At 40.7% G+C, this 14,918-nt stretch overlaps 1 protein-coding gene across 2 annotated transcripts in view; it reads right to left on the bottom strand.

Annotated features, from left to right (window-relative positions):
• Positions 1-6,516: 6,516 nt before the first annotated feature.
• Positions 6,517-14,918, bottom strand: part of LOC121294590 (zinc finger protein 609-like) — a 74,015-nt gene continuing 65,613 nt past the window's right edge. For both annotated transcript variants that reach the window (XM_041218437.1, XM_041218439.1), the window contains 4 exons: positions 14,373-14,745; positions 13,575-13,877; positions 11,932-12,010; positions 6,517-11,209 (listed from right to left, as the gene is read on the bottom strand). In XM_041218437.1, the coding sequence (XP_041074371.1) occupies positions 11,937-12,010; positions 13,575-13,877; positions 14,373-14,745 (750 nt within the window). In that variant the 3' untranslated portion in view covers positions 6,517-11,209; positions 11,932-11,936. The remainder of the gene's footprint in view (positions 11,210-11,931; positions 12,011-13,574; positions 13,878-14,372; positions 14,746-14,918) is intronic.

The raw sequence follows: 14,918 nt of genomic DNA, 5'->3' as shown, positions 1-14,918 counted from the left end.
TTTTTTTCTGTATAAATGAATCACATCCATCTTGCATTACATTTGCAAGGAACATAGCTGCAAAAACTAGATGGCTAGAGTTATGGTGGCCTTTCTAAGTCTTGGTAGGTATAGATAGTCTATGCTAGTTACTTTACTATAGATCTACTTTATTTAGTAATATTTCTGGCTACTGCATTTTAAGTTATAGTTCTGATATTTAAGTCATCTTAACTATAAAACAACAGTCACGCAAACTGTTACAATAATCTAGCAATGTCACTTTAACAGGGTACTGGCAGTAATTTCCAGATCCTGCCAGTTTATAAACTGTAAACTGTCAATCATAACCTGTAAACAGAGGCTGATCTTAATAATAATTGTATTGCACACAGCGGGATACAATGTTCAGTGTAATGGTGCAGGATTACGCACAGCCGGATACAGAGTGTTTAGTGTAATGGTGCAGGATTACACACAGCGGGATACAGTGTTCAGTGTAATGGTGCAGGATTACGCACAGCGGGATACAAAGTGTACAGTGTAATGGTGCAGGATTACGCACAGCCGGATACAGAGTGTTTAGTGTAATGGTGCAGGATTACACACAGCGGGATACAGTGTTCAGTGTAATGGTGCAGGATTACGCACAGCCGGATACAGAGTGTTTAGTGTAATGGTGCAGGATTACACACAGCGGGATACAGTGTTCAGTGTAATGGTGCAGGATTACACACAGCGGGATACAGAGTGTTCAGTGGAATGGTGCAGGATTGCACAAAGCAGGATACAGGGGGAACCTACACTCCTAGCAGACATGCAGGTTAGGGGAATCTCATAACACGTTGAATTCTCATAAGGGTTTGCTGGGAAACATACTTCAAAGATTAATGCCCTACCATAGTCTTATCAAAACCTGACACATCCCTTAGTGGTTCCAAGATATAGCCTTCAATAGACAATTGTTTACTCAGTACTGAAAAAAGGTAAGTGCAAAGAATGTGGAATCATTTATTTCAAAATTAGCATTCAAAGTGTCATCACATCCGGGTAAGCAAATTCAAATGAATACCACCAGGGTAGTAAGACTACACTTTTAATTGTAATGATTAAACTGATAAAACTTATTTACCTGGCAGGTCAATATTGTAAACTATTCGTGTGGTTCAGGGGGTGATACTAGGCTCGTGCGCCCTATCATCTTCTTCCACCAATTACAATTAAATCTATTCTATTTAAACCTTAGTCACCTGTGGTAGAACATTCACAATACAAGGTATTCTCGACAATGTTAAGAACACATACTTTAATGTAATAACTTGTATTGTTCCACCCTGTAACTGTTTGTACTTTTCCACTCTGTATCTTATTGTTGCAACAAATAGCTAAGTGCAGAATAATGCTGCTGTCAGCAAGGGGGGGTAACCACAGATAGCACAAAGCATCCCGACATTTAAATGTGAACGTTGGCATGTGACAACCAATTGCAGTAGTGGAAGTTATGAATCATGAAGATTTTTGAACCACACTTTTGACCGTCTATTCCACTAAAAATATGTTTTCTGTCTTCTCTGTATGAGTTTCGCTCAAATTGCTACATGCCCAACTGTCGCGTAGACAGTTTGCGGACATATGTACAAATATTCAAGTCTGGCAGTGCTATGCGGGCTTGTTCACTAACTGACTCTACACTGAGTGTTGTGACTAAGCTCCAGGTTTGCAAATCTTAATAAAGTTTGCTGTTTGAGAATCTACAGTCTCTCTTCCTTTCAATAGAATTTCCACGACACACCTCCTCCTAGTTGTCTTGTGTTTTTCGTTCAGGTGTAAACCAAAGCGGATTGCAAGACCCATTGTTTTTGTTAAACCAGCAAAGGGCAATTCAAATGGATTACTTACAGCAACTCTCTTTGGATTCAGAGGACTCACAAGATTTTTTGCCTATAGCAGATCATTCCTCTGCAGATTCAAATCAGGGTCAAATCACTCCTCCATTCCAGTCTCCGTTCAGTGGCTCCGAGATCCGATCAGCTGCCTCCCAACCTAGATTCTCTCAGTACTCCAGCTTCCCAAGGAGCTAATCTTTGTCGTTCTAAACGACTCCAGGCTCAGGATGCATCTCCATAGAGACTATACTGGAAGGACTGAACTTTAAATAAACGTATAAAGTCCCTTCTTAAAAACGGAAACGTCATTCCGGCAGGTACCGATCGAGAATCTCTATTTATTCTCCATTGCAAATCCATCTCTGCAGAACCTGTTTTCCCTCCTACAAAAGCTCCCCAGCTACACTCAGCCGTTCAGCAGCCCCAACAAGAGAGAAGGCAGTCTGCGTCAGAACAATTCATTCCGACAGCCAGCACTTCAAAACAGCAGGAACCTGCTTCAGCCAGATCAATCCAACAACAGCACTCGTTGATTTTTCAAGAGATTAAATCTTTTATGCAGCCATTTGCCAACTCATTATCCTCAGTCAATACCCAACTGAGTGATTTAGGTAAAAGGGTGTCTAATACTGAACAAGAGAAGCAAACTTCAGCTCTTTCAGTTTTCTCCTCTATTCCTGCAGTTACTCCAGTCGCAGCTACATTACTTCCGGTTCCGCTCTATCATTGGCACCTTCAGTAGATCCTCCCGTCTTCAACATCGCCACTGCTCTAGCTTTTTGTTCTTCCTCCACAACCAAAGCTAGGCGGCATTCAGTATCTCCGCAAAATCGGCGCAGTATAGTTGAAGGCAAGGACATTAATCTTGTTTCTTTACTAATGGCAACATCAGAATTCCTAGATCACAGAGTAGTGGATTGCGGAGATCTGTCAGTTACATTAAAATCCAGAGATCCCAGATTACCTAAAAATCTAACATGGGGGGAATTCGTCCTCGCTTTCTCCATATTTAGAGATGTGCTATGCTCCGTTTATCCTAACCGCAGAGCTGAATTAGACTCCTACGAGTATTATAAATCGTGGAATTGTCTCTCAGATACTGAGGGACGATGCTCTTCGAATATCAAAGCGTTCTCGGCAAAAGCAGCAGCCACATTGGCATCGGACAAACATTTAATCAACTGGGCTCAACCCGATCCAGATTTATTTAACCGGATTTTCGGCGGTCTTAGAGGTAACGCATGTGGGGTCTGCGCTTCCACTGGTCACTCAACATCCCTCTGCCCTAAGATTGATATAGCATCTACCTCTAAAGCAGCACCTGGTACCCCCACTAATTATTCAAACAGATCTTCCTTTCCCAATCCAATACATTCCTCAGCTCTACCAGATCGATCCACAAGACAAGACAAATACGGGAATTAGATTCGCAGGTGGAAGACAAATTTGTAACAACTTCAAAACCGGTTTCTGTTCAAACAGGCAATGTCATTTCATTCATATGTGCGGCAATTATGGAGATGCTCACGCCAACTCAGTCTGCCTTTTCAATCGCAAGTGACTTTCTCCGATGCTCACAGTCTCCACTCCATTAACATTCCGGCTTTATATAATAAATTAAAAAATCATCCTGATATCAATTTCACTAATTACTTAATTGACGGATTAAAAAAATGAGTTTTCAACCAGTCTCACCCAAATTCCTTCTTCCTCATTTCAAAGTAAAAATCTTCATTCTGCTAATCAAGATCCAGAGTCAGTTCAATTTCTCATTGAAAATGAATAAAAAAGGATTTATAGTCCGCCCTTTTTTAGCTCCTCCTTTTCCAGTCTATAGAATTAATTCTATTGGCATAGCAACTCGGATAATGTCGGGGAAAAAGCGTCTTATCATAGATTTATCAGCTCCGCAGGGTTCAAGCAGCAGCAGTATCAAGTTGCTTATTCCCCAAGATTAGTTTTCTCTTCATTACATTACTATTTCAGATGCAATTCATTCAATTAAATTAGCAGGTCATGGTTCCTGGCTTGCTAAAGCAGATATATCAGATGCATTTAAGGTAATGCCAATCCATCCTTCTCTTCGCCACCTGTTTGGTATATGCTGGGAAGGAAAGTTTTACTTTGCCACGCTATTATCTTTTGGCTGCCGCAGCAGCCCAGAGGTATTTGACACTCTGTCTGAAGCATTATGCTGGATACTGTTCAATGCCTACCATATTCCATTTCTGCTTCACCTGCTCGATGACTTTATTGATCTCCCTTCCATCTGATCCGCCAGCAGAAGCAATTACCAAACTCAAGAGTGTGTTTTCCGAAGTTGGCGTCCCACTCTCAGAGGAAAAAAACAATCGGCCCCCTTCATTCTCTGGAATTTCTTGGAATCATTCCAGACACGGAAAAATTTGAAGCCAGCCTCCGAGTCCAAACTCAGTCGCATTCGATTTCTTATTCAGAACTTTCAGATTAGTAAAACAATCAGGAAACGTGCTCTGCTTTCATTGCTGGGTCACTTCAATTTTGCAATTCGCATTATTCCCCAAGGGAGGACATTTATATCTCATCTACTTGCTCTTGCATCAACAGCAAAAAACTTTGGACTCCTACATTAATATCTCATCAGAAGCTAGGAAAGATATTAAAATGTGGTCTGCTCTTATTCAGCCCTGGAATGGCTTATCCATATTTTATGATGATTTCATCTCAGTACCGCACTACATGGCTTTGTTTACACACGCATTATCTCTTGGATTCGGCGGTCTTTTAAAGAATGAACGGTTTTCCACTATATGGCCCCTGGAAATTGAAAATCTATCTCCACAGCTCTTCTTGATATTTACCAAATAGTTGCAGCAGCCCAGCTATGGGGTCCATCTCTGGTCCAAGAAATTGATCTTATTTTATTGCGATAATTTAGCTACAGTTCATATTATAAATAAAGGCTGTTCCAGCTCCCCTCTTATCATGCAATTACTGCTGCAGCTAGTATGGATTTCAGTATCCAACAATTTTCTAATACAAGCTCGCCATCTACCAGGCATATGTAATAATGCAGCTGATGCTCTCTCTCGTTTACAGATATCCACATTTCACAGATTGATTCCTACAGCTCTGCCATCCCCAGCAGCAACTCCTCAGTTCAACCAGCTCATTTTCAACTAAATCCAGCCATTAGTAAGCTAGCTAATTCAGCTCAAGATTCCATGGCTTCAGCACTTGCTCCTTCTACCAGATCTTCTTACTCTACAGGTTGGGCTTGTTATGTAACCTTCTGCTCTCAAAATAGGATCAATCCTACTTCTTTCAACCAGAATTGGATCATGGCTTTTATAGTTCATGCAAAGTATTCTCTGCACCTGGCACCAGTTACAATTAAATCCTATTTGTCAGGAATTCAGCACCAATTTTGCCAATTTCACCAGTTTTGACATTCTTGGCAGCATGATTTCAATTCTCCGACAAGGCTGTTTTTCTCCAATTGATGACCTAACAATGGAAGCATTATGTCTTCCTGCATTTTTTTTTTTGGTTTTTTGAGATGCTCTGAATATGCAGTCCCTTCTATTTCTAGTTTTCCCACTCTGTGTATTCGCTGCAGTGACCTTACTCATTCTGGATTCTCATTTTATTCTCTTTCTTTGCATTTCAAAAACTGATCCGCTTTGGCAAGGACAATGTATTCAACTTTCAAAAATTGACTCTCCTCTATGCCCATATTCTTCTATGCTAAAATACATTACAGAACATAAACCTAAATCTCCTTCAGATCCCCTGTTCATCAATGCAAGCGGGTCTGTCTGCTTTGGTTTCCAGAGCAGGTTTTCCCCAAATTCTACACTCCACATTCATTCAGAATTGGGGCATCCACTTCAGCAGCAGGTGCAAAGATTAACCAGCATCTTATCAAAAATATGGGACGCTGGACCTCATCAGCAGTCGAAGCTTACATTCATTCTTCACCAGCCGAAATAGCATCTGCCCATCAGTCCATTGCTAGTATGTCCAGAGTGAGGACGACCTTTCTGCCTGGGCCCCCGAAGGTTTCATCCTTTAAAATAAAATAAATTAAAATTAAATAGGGTTTTTTTCCATCCCACTGTGCAGAGGATCTTCACAGTCAGTAGGGCACAGTTACTAACCCCTGTGTCATAGTAAGTGTTTTTCTTTTGTGATAAATGTTTTCTCTCAATCTTTTCTATATGCATTGGCGGTTCTCTTTTTCTTCTTATAAATGTCTTCAGCGGGGAGCTGGGGGTCCATCCTTTTGGGGGGTTAGTGAAAAGGTTATGTGCACCATGCTTAATTATGTAATTCCCATTCCTTTACAACTCCAGATTACTGAATCAGACTGATGAACCAATCAGAGTTCTGGGTTCTTTGGATTGGGTAGAGGGGCTCCCTCTGGAGACAAGAAGGAAATCACCTGCAGATATCCTGCAGGAAATAAAACTCGGCATTTGAGGACAATTGGGATCATTACACGGATTCCAAATTAGTCACACATTCTGCATTCCAATACACTATTATTCTTTATCTTTTACAATACATTACTCGAAAGGACCTCAAAACATTAAAGTACTGTAAATACATATTCTTGAATGGTTTTCAACTCAGTGCAAGAAAGGGAGCCATCAAAAGGACATATGTGATTGTCTCATAAAAAGATTTATTTTTGTTTGCCTAAATGTACAAAGGCAAGTTACAGTATTGTATTAAAAAAAAGAAACATGGTAATGTACACTTTACATAGAGAAAACTTGGAGAAGGTAAAATCAAACGCAGCAATCAAAAAAGAAAAACGCTGTAAACATCTACCTTTCAAGTACCGATGATGGTTATGAATTCCATCACCCCTGTGTCTGACTGGGAGGGTGGTCAGGAGAGAAAAAGGAAAGAACAAACAAAACCTTACGGATTTTTAGAAAGCAAAACTGCATCCACAGTAACAGATCACTTCCCTTCTCTTGCTGCTAAATGACGTCTCTGAAAACACCATTTCCAAACAGGGCTGAGCAATGGCTTTGTCATCAGAGAAACATTTTCACACACATTGAAACCATGCACTTTCTTCCTGTCTGTAGCACCCTTACAACAGCTTTGTGATTCTGGGTGCAAAGGTAAACACATTGTTAAGTTACTACCAACAGAACTAGGTTGAACCTCAGCCTTTTATATCTTAAAAAAACATGGAAAACTGAAAAAGATTTCTAGTCAGCACAGACGTTAATTTGCTGTAGACATCCCTTATTGTTTATAATGCTCTGAAACCCATTCTATTCCATTTGGTGGCACATTTCATTACACTTTTGTTGAAGGTATTTTAAAAAACAGAAATGAGAGACAAATTTAGCAGCCAGTGGGGTTGCATGATTTTGTTGACTGCCAGAAATTGGTATATCTATACACCTACTTTAGTAGAGCGTGCACAAAAGCAGAACGTCACAAGCATTGAAGGGTATACCAATTCAGCAGCCAACATTCAAAGTAACACAGGGCTGAATACCACATACTGTATACCAAACCAAGGCTTTGCAGAGAGCGTCTTTCCACTGTAATATTGCATATGACTATCCACCCTCTCAATGTCACTATTCTCTCTGAGGTACAATGATCAAAGCAGTTTCAATAACTAAGATTTTGTAGAGTTCACAGTTAATGAGTTTTCTTGTTTTGTAGTTACAAAACTTGAAATCACAGTAGCCTCTGCAGAAATAGTTGACATGGGAGGTTTAGACTGTGAGGGTTTAGGGTAGGTTGACTCCCTTGTTTTGGAATACAGCCTTCAATGCTTCCGACCGGTGGTCAATTTATTTACCATTGCATTCTCATGGCTTACTGATACCGCTTTCATACAGAGGAAAATGTTCAGACACTTCAGATGTACCAAGTTCACCTGGGCTCAGCCAACATAAATCTAAAGTGGGCGGCGCATCAGAGAGTTACAGCCAGGAACAGTCTATAGTTGGGTTGCTTAGCAACATCCAAGCAAAGGAAAGGATAAGTAGAAAAGTGGCATCGCTCAGTTTGGAAACTTTATGTTATGACATTTTTAGACCACTAATTCCACTTATTTTATGTATATCTCCTGAGGAGAGCAGCAAAAAAAAAAAAAAAAAAAAAAAAAAAAGGATCTGGTTCAGAAGACAAAACAAAAAAACAAGAAAACAGAGTTCAGCTCAAATCGACAAGGTCGCTTGAGACAACTTGTGTGTAGGAAGGGCAATAAAACTATATTAAATAAACCCAGTGCCATGTTACACAGTCTAATGAGGAACAAGCTTCTTCTCAAAAAAAAGGATATGCCACTTTGATACTTAGCCCTTCAAACATGTCACTTTCAAATATGAATGTAATAAACATGAACTCAACAGTATATTACACACAATGCAATTCTTACATTTTTCTCCACTTTAAAGTTAAAACCTGCTAAAAACAGGCTGCCTTTATGAATTCTTTAACCAGGGACCTAGGGAGTGGAAGAGGAGATTTCATACAGCTGCCAACCACAGACCCAAATACTTGTAAATATAAACTGAGACCAGGCTGTTCAGTGACAAACCCTCTAAACATATAGTTTTGATTGTATATCCACTGTGTTGTTGTTGTGGAGAAAAACAAACAAACAAACAAACAAACAGGTGGCAGGTTAAGGCAGCAAAGGATGCTACAATATTCTAGCACTATCAACCTACAGTACATAGAGGGCGCTGTAGCTGCCACTGCATTAAAAGCTTACCATAAAGATAATAATAAAAGCAGCAGAATGGAGCAGTTTGATACTTCTCTTGTCAGATACTTCAAAATCAGTTTGGAAATGTGTTTTCTTTTTTTTTCTCAAAAGAATGCAAAGTGCCTTTCTGACTGCACATCCTGCATATCAACAATATTTATGACTGGCTCTATTGATCATCTCACAACATAAATGAAAACCAGGGAAAGCATGTAGTGACAGTGACACTGAGCATGGCTACAGCAACAAGGAACTTGGGAAGCGCTAGCATTTTTGAATGCCTCCTTCCCACCTTCCAAATTCTTACCTAAAAAGGGCCACCTGTACGGAGGTAGGGTAAAAACAGTGGCTCTCATTTTGAGGTTTCTAGACGGGCACAAAACTGTACAAAAATAAGGTTTAAAAAGAAAAGAACAAAAAAATTAAAAAAATCACAGTACTGCAGAGAGAAAGTTGGTACGCCAGCTACTGTTCTTTTTTCAATAGCATCAGACAGCTTTTTAAAATAATTCCTATGTACAATATATACAAAAACCACATTGTGTGTGGAAAAGAGAGAGAAAGAGAGAGAGAGAGAGAGAGAGAGAGAGAGAGATACAAACTCTGGTACATCCTAGTATGCAGAATGCACACACAGCAGAGTAGTGCTTTCAGTGCTACAATATGCACAAAGAGAAATAGTGATGAAAAGGCTATTTAGAGGTGATGAATTCCACGTGTACACAAAGGATTTTCCGAGACTTTTCCAAAGCAAGCAATGTAATATCAGTAATACATCCACAGCATAATGGATTTAGCCTCCTGTGTATTGAATAGTTGGTGGAGACTACCTCCAATTGAGTACATAATCACTATCTGGGGATTCAAAACTGCTGCTGTGTAGTGTTACAAAAGTCCAACTCGAATAAATCAGCAAAGGCTGTGACCGCTACTGAATTAAAAACAGGTATGAATCTCAGTATTTCAGACTTCATTTAAGACTAGTGCAAAATCTCCGCTACTGAAACTGAGAAAGGTACCTTTATTTGCTCGTTCCGCAATGATTGGGCGGATTGCAAATATAATACACTCCTAAAATACATATTCCCGGCTTAGAACCATTGTTACAAATAAACAGCTATTTTTAAAAAAAGATTTCAGATTTTTTATTCAAATTGAAGGTGATTTTACAAGACGACCAGCCACCATATTGCAGTAAAAAAAAACAAAAAAAACAAACACACATGCTGTTTTACAATCAGAATCAACGGTGGATAGTGGGAGCTGCCAAGCTCTGCCATCTTTATTTAGCACCAATTTAAAAACTACAACTCCCATAGTTCTTAGCCACACCCATTTCTTGAATCTGTAGACCTGAAAAAAATTGAACTATTTCCCTGTGATAATCCTTAAATTGTTAATGAAATGTAATTAATTTTAACTCCAGAGGCATTGGGACATTGCACTGGTTCAACTCTGGTGTTTCCTTTCAATTGCATGTTACTGGCAACTGGAGTAACTCTGTTACTCATTTGACTGTGTTTTGTTTTACTCAACTGCCCCCCCTGTTGTGCATTCCTTTTATAACACATGACTTCAAATTCTCTGTGATGTGTGTGGCTCACAAGATGACAAGCCCAGGCACAATCCAGTGAATCATTACATTTAAAAGCAGGCTATGCCTTTTAAAACAGCCAGCATTAGCACAGTGGATAACGGATGCACAGACATTGCTGTAAACCATGAAGGGTTCATGTCTGTAAGCCACCTCGGCTAGACAGTTCAAAATAAAAACAGGATGTCTATGAAGAGCAAGTCATACAGAGAAATCACCATTAATTTAAGATAAAACAAACCTAAAGATATCTCATTCTCCTATGAGAATATATATATTTATATAAGGTAACTATTCACAGGCATCTTACTCACACACACAAAATATACCTGCTGCAGCTCATTTAAAGATATTTTAAATTCAAGATTAAACTCCTGAACTAAGCAGTGTTTTAAAATATCTAAAAATAAAGAAGGGGTTTTGATTCGTTGAAATGTTTCAGATATCTCGGAATGCATTTTGCAAGATTTCAAAATGGCTTCAGCTTGCACAGACAATGCGTGTGTGAGGGGCTTCAAAGACACGACCCTTGGCCAGCAAACACGTCTGTATCGGTTCGACGGTAGAAAAGCTCTGTAGTCTTCGGAAAAGGGGTGCAGCGTCCGTTCAGTGGAAAGCGGGAAACTAAGGCTCGGTTCAGCCAACAATTCCTGTAGGGCCTTGTCGACTGCTGTTGATGAAAAAACAATGCTATCAAAAGAATAGTCTCTTCAGGTTCGTTTTTAGTTTTTTGTGTTCATTGTGTCCACAGTGCAAAGACCAGGTTTAGTGGCTAGTTCTGTGTGTAATAATCAACATAGATGGCTTTGTGATTTATGGTTTGTACCAGCTCTCAAAGTCCAGAGTTAAGAAGTAGATGCTAGGACGACAGTCTGCCTGACGTTACAGCAGCAAAAAAAAAAAAAAAAAAAAAAATAGAAACACCATTCAACTGATGCCTAAATGAACGCCACAAGCTTCCTCATGTGATCCAGTCACATGACACGTTTCAACATGGAGGTGAGCCAATCGGGTCTCTCCCTGCAAATTAAGAAAGCAACAATAAATGAGTTACAATTTGATCTTTAAACATTTATTAGCACATGTGCCCACTTGCGCGGTTATACAGTACTGCAGTTATCCAACAAGGAATGTGCATCAGACCCATATGATAAATAGTAAAACCACAAGAGCAATGTGGTTCAAGTCAGGCAGGACACACAGGGTATAACTAGTAACAGTATGGCAGTGTAAAATGAACAGGCTTGGTGAAAGAAGAGGATGGAAAAAGCATCATCATCCTAGATATTTGACCTCAGAGTAACAAGGTGCCTTACCGTTACAATTTTACACTGCCAGGTGTCATCAGTGTAGCCCAAACAAATAACAAAATACCACTTTAACACAAAGTTACTTCAGAGCTATATATTCTGCTCAACAGAATACAATGGAATCAGCATGCTGGGGCACTGAGCAGTATTGTATTCATTTTAACAGTGGTATCTATGTACATCAAACCAGCTTACATGGTCCTGTTTTACCATGTGAATATATCTAAACTATTAAAATAATGAACCTTTTTTTTTCAACAGAGTTCAATGTCTTCTCTTTACAATGCCTGGCATTTAAGTTTTCCATGTCCAGTTTTTAATGCCCTTCCCAAAGTAACCTGGAGCTGTATCTTTCTAAGTGCCTAACATACTCAGGAATCAGCACAATAGCCTTGTCTTTTGCCAGTGGTTCCGACTTCTGCAGTGCCTTACCTGTCTCACCTCCTTGGTGGTGGGTACAACGAAGGGGCTGAGGCCTGTTGACTGGCAATGATGGCTGAAGATGAGAGGCCTGAGAAAAGAAGGCAAACAGGAGCTCAGTTACTGGAAACTGGCAACAAAGGAGCAGTGAATCCTAAGACTATGTATTTTTTAATGTACATAAACGATATGGTGCCAAAGCAAAATAGCAATATAATTACATAACCATAGTTTAAAAAAACAACACATTTTATATATAAATTGACACGCTTTTACTGTAATTTTTGCTGACGGAACACACCTTGACTGACATTAAAAACACAAGCAGAGTGCCCACGGCCCACACAATCTCACATAATATTGTTTTGTCATTCCAAGCACAGCTTGATCTGTGCAATTCACTTCACCACTACTTTCAAACCATCAGTGTGAAAGCATGCAAAGGCCCTACTGTGCCAATGTTCAAACTGCGTTCTTATAAAGCATCCCAGAGCACTGTATACAACATGATAGTATTCACTAGCAAACACCAAAATATCAGATTGATTCAAAAGACATTGTGCATAAAGAGCGCACTTTGAAGCGTTGCTGCCTTATCTGTAAAGTCAGGAATTCTGTCTCACATTCCAGCAATTCCCTGGTCTTTGGGCCTTTTGATTCTTCAGTTTTCACTGTAATGGAGCGTGGGCATTTGTGATTTCGAATTTGCCCAAATAATCTATAGCTGAAATCTATTACAACACAGATCTACTGCCTTCAAATGTGTCAAGACAAAGAGAAGACGTACTTATCAGCTGGTAAAACTGCAAGCAATGCCAATTAAACATGTCAAGCCAGCATGTTCCATTTTGTTTATTACCTCCACACTGCTTTGCTGCAAATAAGTCTGTAAGTAAGCTGCACTGATCTCAGAATAGACACACCAGGTTTATCTTTGTCTGTCTGATACATTGGCATGTCTCAATGATTTGTAGCTGACGGGTGTCAACTGCAATAAACATCACCTTATAATACAATTAAACAAGAACAGCAAACATGAGCGACAGTGATGCTCAATTCTTGACGTTTTCCAAGCAGACTGACATTTGCGCTGAATAGTTTGATGATTTTGAGATGGGACTAGAGTTCGACACCACTTAGCGTATCTCACAAACCAGACCCCCAGAGATACATTAAAAAAGAATGAATGGAGGATCCTACTCAGAAATATGCTACATCTTGGGTGAATACTGTGTGCCACTGCCTTTTCACAACACATTAGTTCAGGTATGGGCCAAATGCCTGTGGTAATAGCTGGTGTGATGGAGATCACTGGTTCTTGTTTCACTCAGACGAATATGTATTTTATGTAGATGGGGTCTGCCGAATTCTATAAAGTTCATAATTTCAAAATAAAGCAGCCTTTACAGTATTATAAAACTTCTCTGTACAGGACTAATTTAGATGAAACTGTTGTTTTTAAATGAAAAAAAGACAAGAAAAAAAGTATTACTTTTTTGCAACAGAGTGGATTTCAGTTAATATCGGTGCAATGTTTGCAAAATAAAAGCAGGATGCAAACAAGTCTGGGTGATTATCTCCAGCCAGGTATTCTTTTGACTAGCATGTTCAGCTCAATTGTGGTTAGAGTCAGTAAGTGACCTCCCTGCTCTCACCTGCTGCGTAGGGTAGATCGTACTGCAGCGGGTAGCCCAGGTGGTGGTGTGAGGTCATCAGGCGTTGCGATGGGGAGGAGCGTGGCCGCTCATCTCTCTCCCGCTCGTGGGCCTGCTTGTCGCTCACCGTGGGAGACTTGCTCTTGTAATGGCTGGCATGCTGCTGTAGGATATCCAGGGCCTTGGACTCGGAGCTGGATTTACTGCTCACCGTGGGGCTGGATCGAGACTTCTCTCCCTCCTCGCTGCCCGGCATCTTATTGCCGTAGGGGGAGAAGGAGTAGCCTGAGGACAGGTAGGAACCTGAAAGAAAAAAGGCAGGATAGATTTAGGAAATAGCTGAAAACTCTGAACACAAAAAAAACAATACATGGCATTGGCTTTTTTTTTTCTCTAATTTAGAGTGCCCAATTATTTTCTCCCCAATTCAGAATGTCATTATGTTCCCTCACTGATCCCTTGACCAAGCCAGTTACCTCTTTTACACCCAATAAAGTCGAGGAGATTTCAGGAAGCTACCGGTCTGTGGAGGACAAAGGCCAGCCCTGCATTGTCTGCCTGAGCTCACCAGGCGTCTGGCCCCCCAGTTCATTGTACAGCTCCTTTGTGTCATTTCATACTAAGCCAATATTCTGTAATTAACATACTGATATTTTGCAAACACAGGCAACATGAAAAGCAAACAAACTAAAAAAACACCTCAGCATCGATGAGTTAAAATGCGAAAGCTGTCAAAAAACCTCTTTAAATAATTCAAGCCTTGACAGACACACTAATAGCGTGGCCCCCCGGTCTCACCTGGGTAGTTCTGCATCATGACGGAGGGCATGCCCCTGTAGCCCGGGTGATTGGGGTCGTAGCCCTGTGCGTAGGGGTACCCGTGAATGTAGGGCATGTAGGACTGGTGCTGCGCCAGGTGGGAGGTGAACTGCATGTGGGTGGTAGACCGGGGGTCCTTGCTGCGATGGTCCTCCGATGGGGGCATGGCTAGTCGGGGGTCCATGCTCTCCTTGTTCTCCTCCTTCGGGGCAGTCTCCTTGGGCCTGGGCCTCTCCTCCTTCCCCTTGCGCTCCCGCTCACGTTCCTCCTTCCACCGCTGCTCCTCTTCCTGCTTCTGAGAATCGGGGTACTTGTTAGGATAGACGTAGGGCCACATTCTGGAGTCGGGCTCCTACAGACACAGAGAGAAATGCAGCTCTTGAATTGGAACAGATCTACCAGGGCAGCTAAAAACTGGATTTTTAAACTGTCCCCAATCACTGTGTCAACCAGCCCCCTCATGTTTACACACTTCCCTCTGCGGGAATGCTTCTCAAATCCAGCTGGACACAGGCCCTCTGCCTG

The sequence above is a fragment of the Polyodon spathula genome, chromosome 19, assembly GCF_017654505.1.
Source record: "Polyodon spathula isolate WHYD16114869_AA chromosome 19, ASM1765450v1, whole genome shotgun sequence".
Classification (NCBI taxonomy): domain Eukaryota; kingdom Metazoa; phylum Chordata; class Actinopteri; order Acipenseriformes; family Polyodontidae; genus Polyodon; species Polyodon spathula.
The sequence above is the reverse complement of the archived record's forward strand: the minus strand, read 5'-3'. Positions and strand labels throughout refer to the sequence as shown.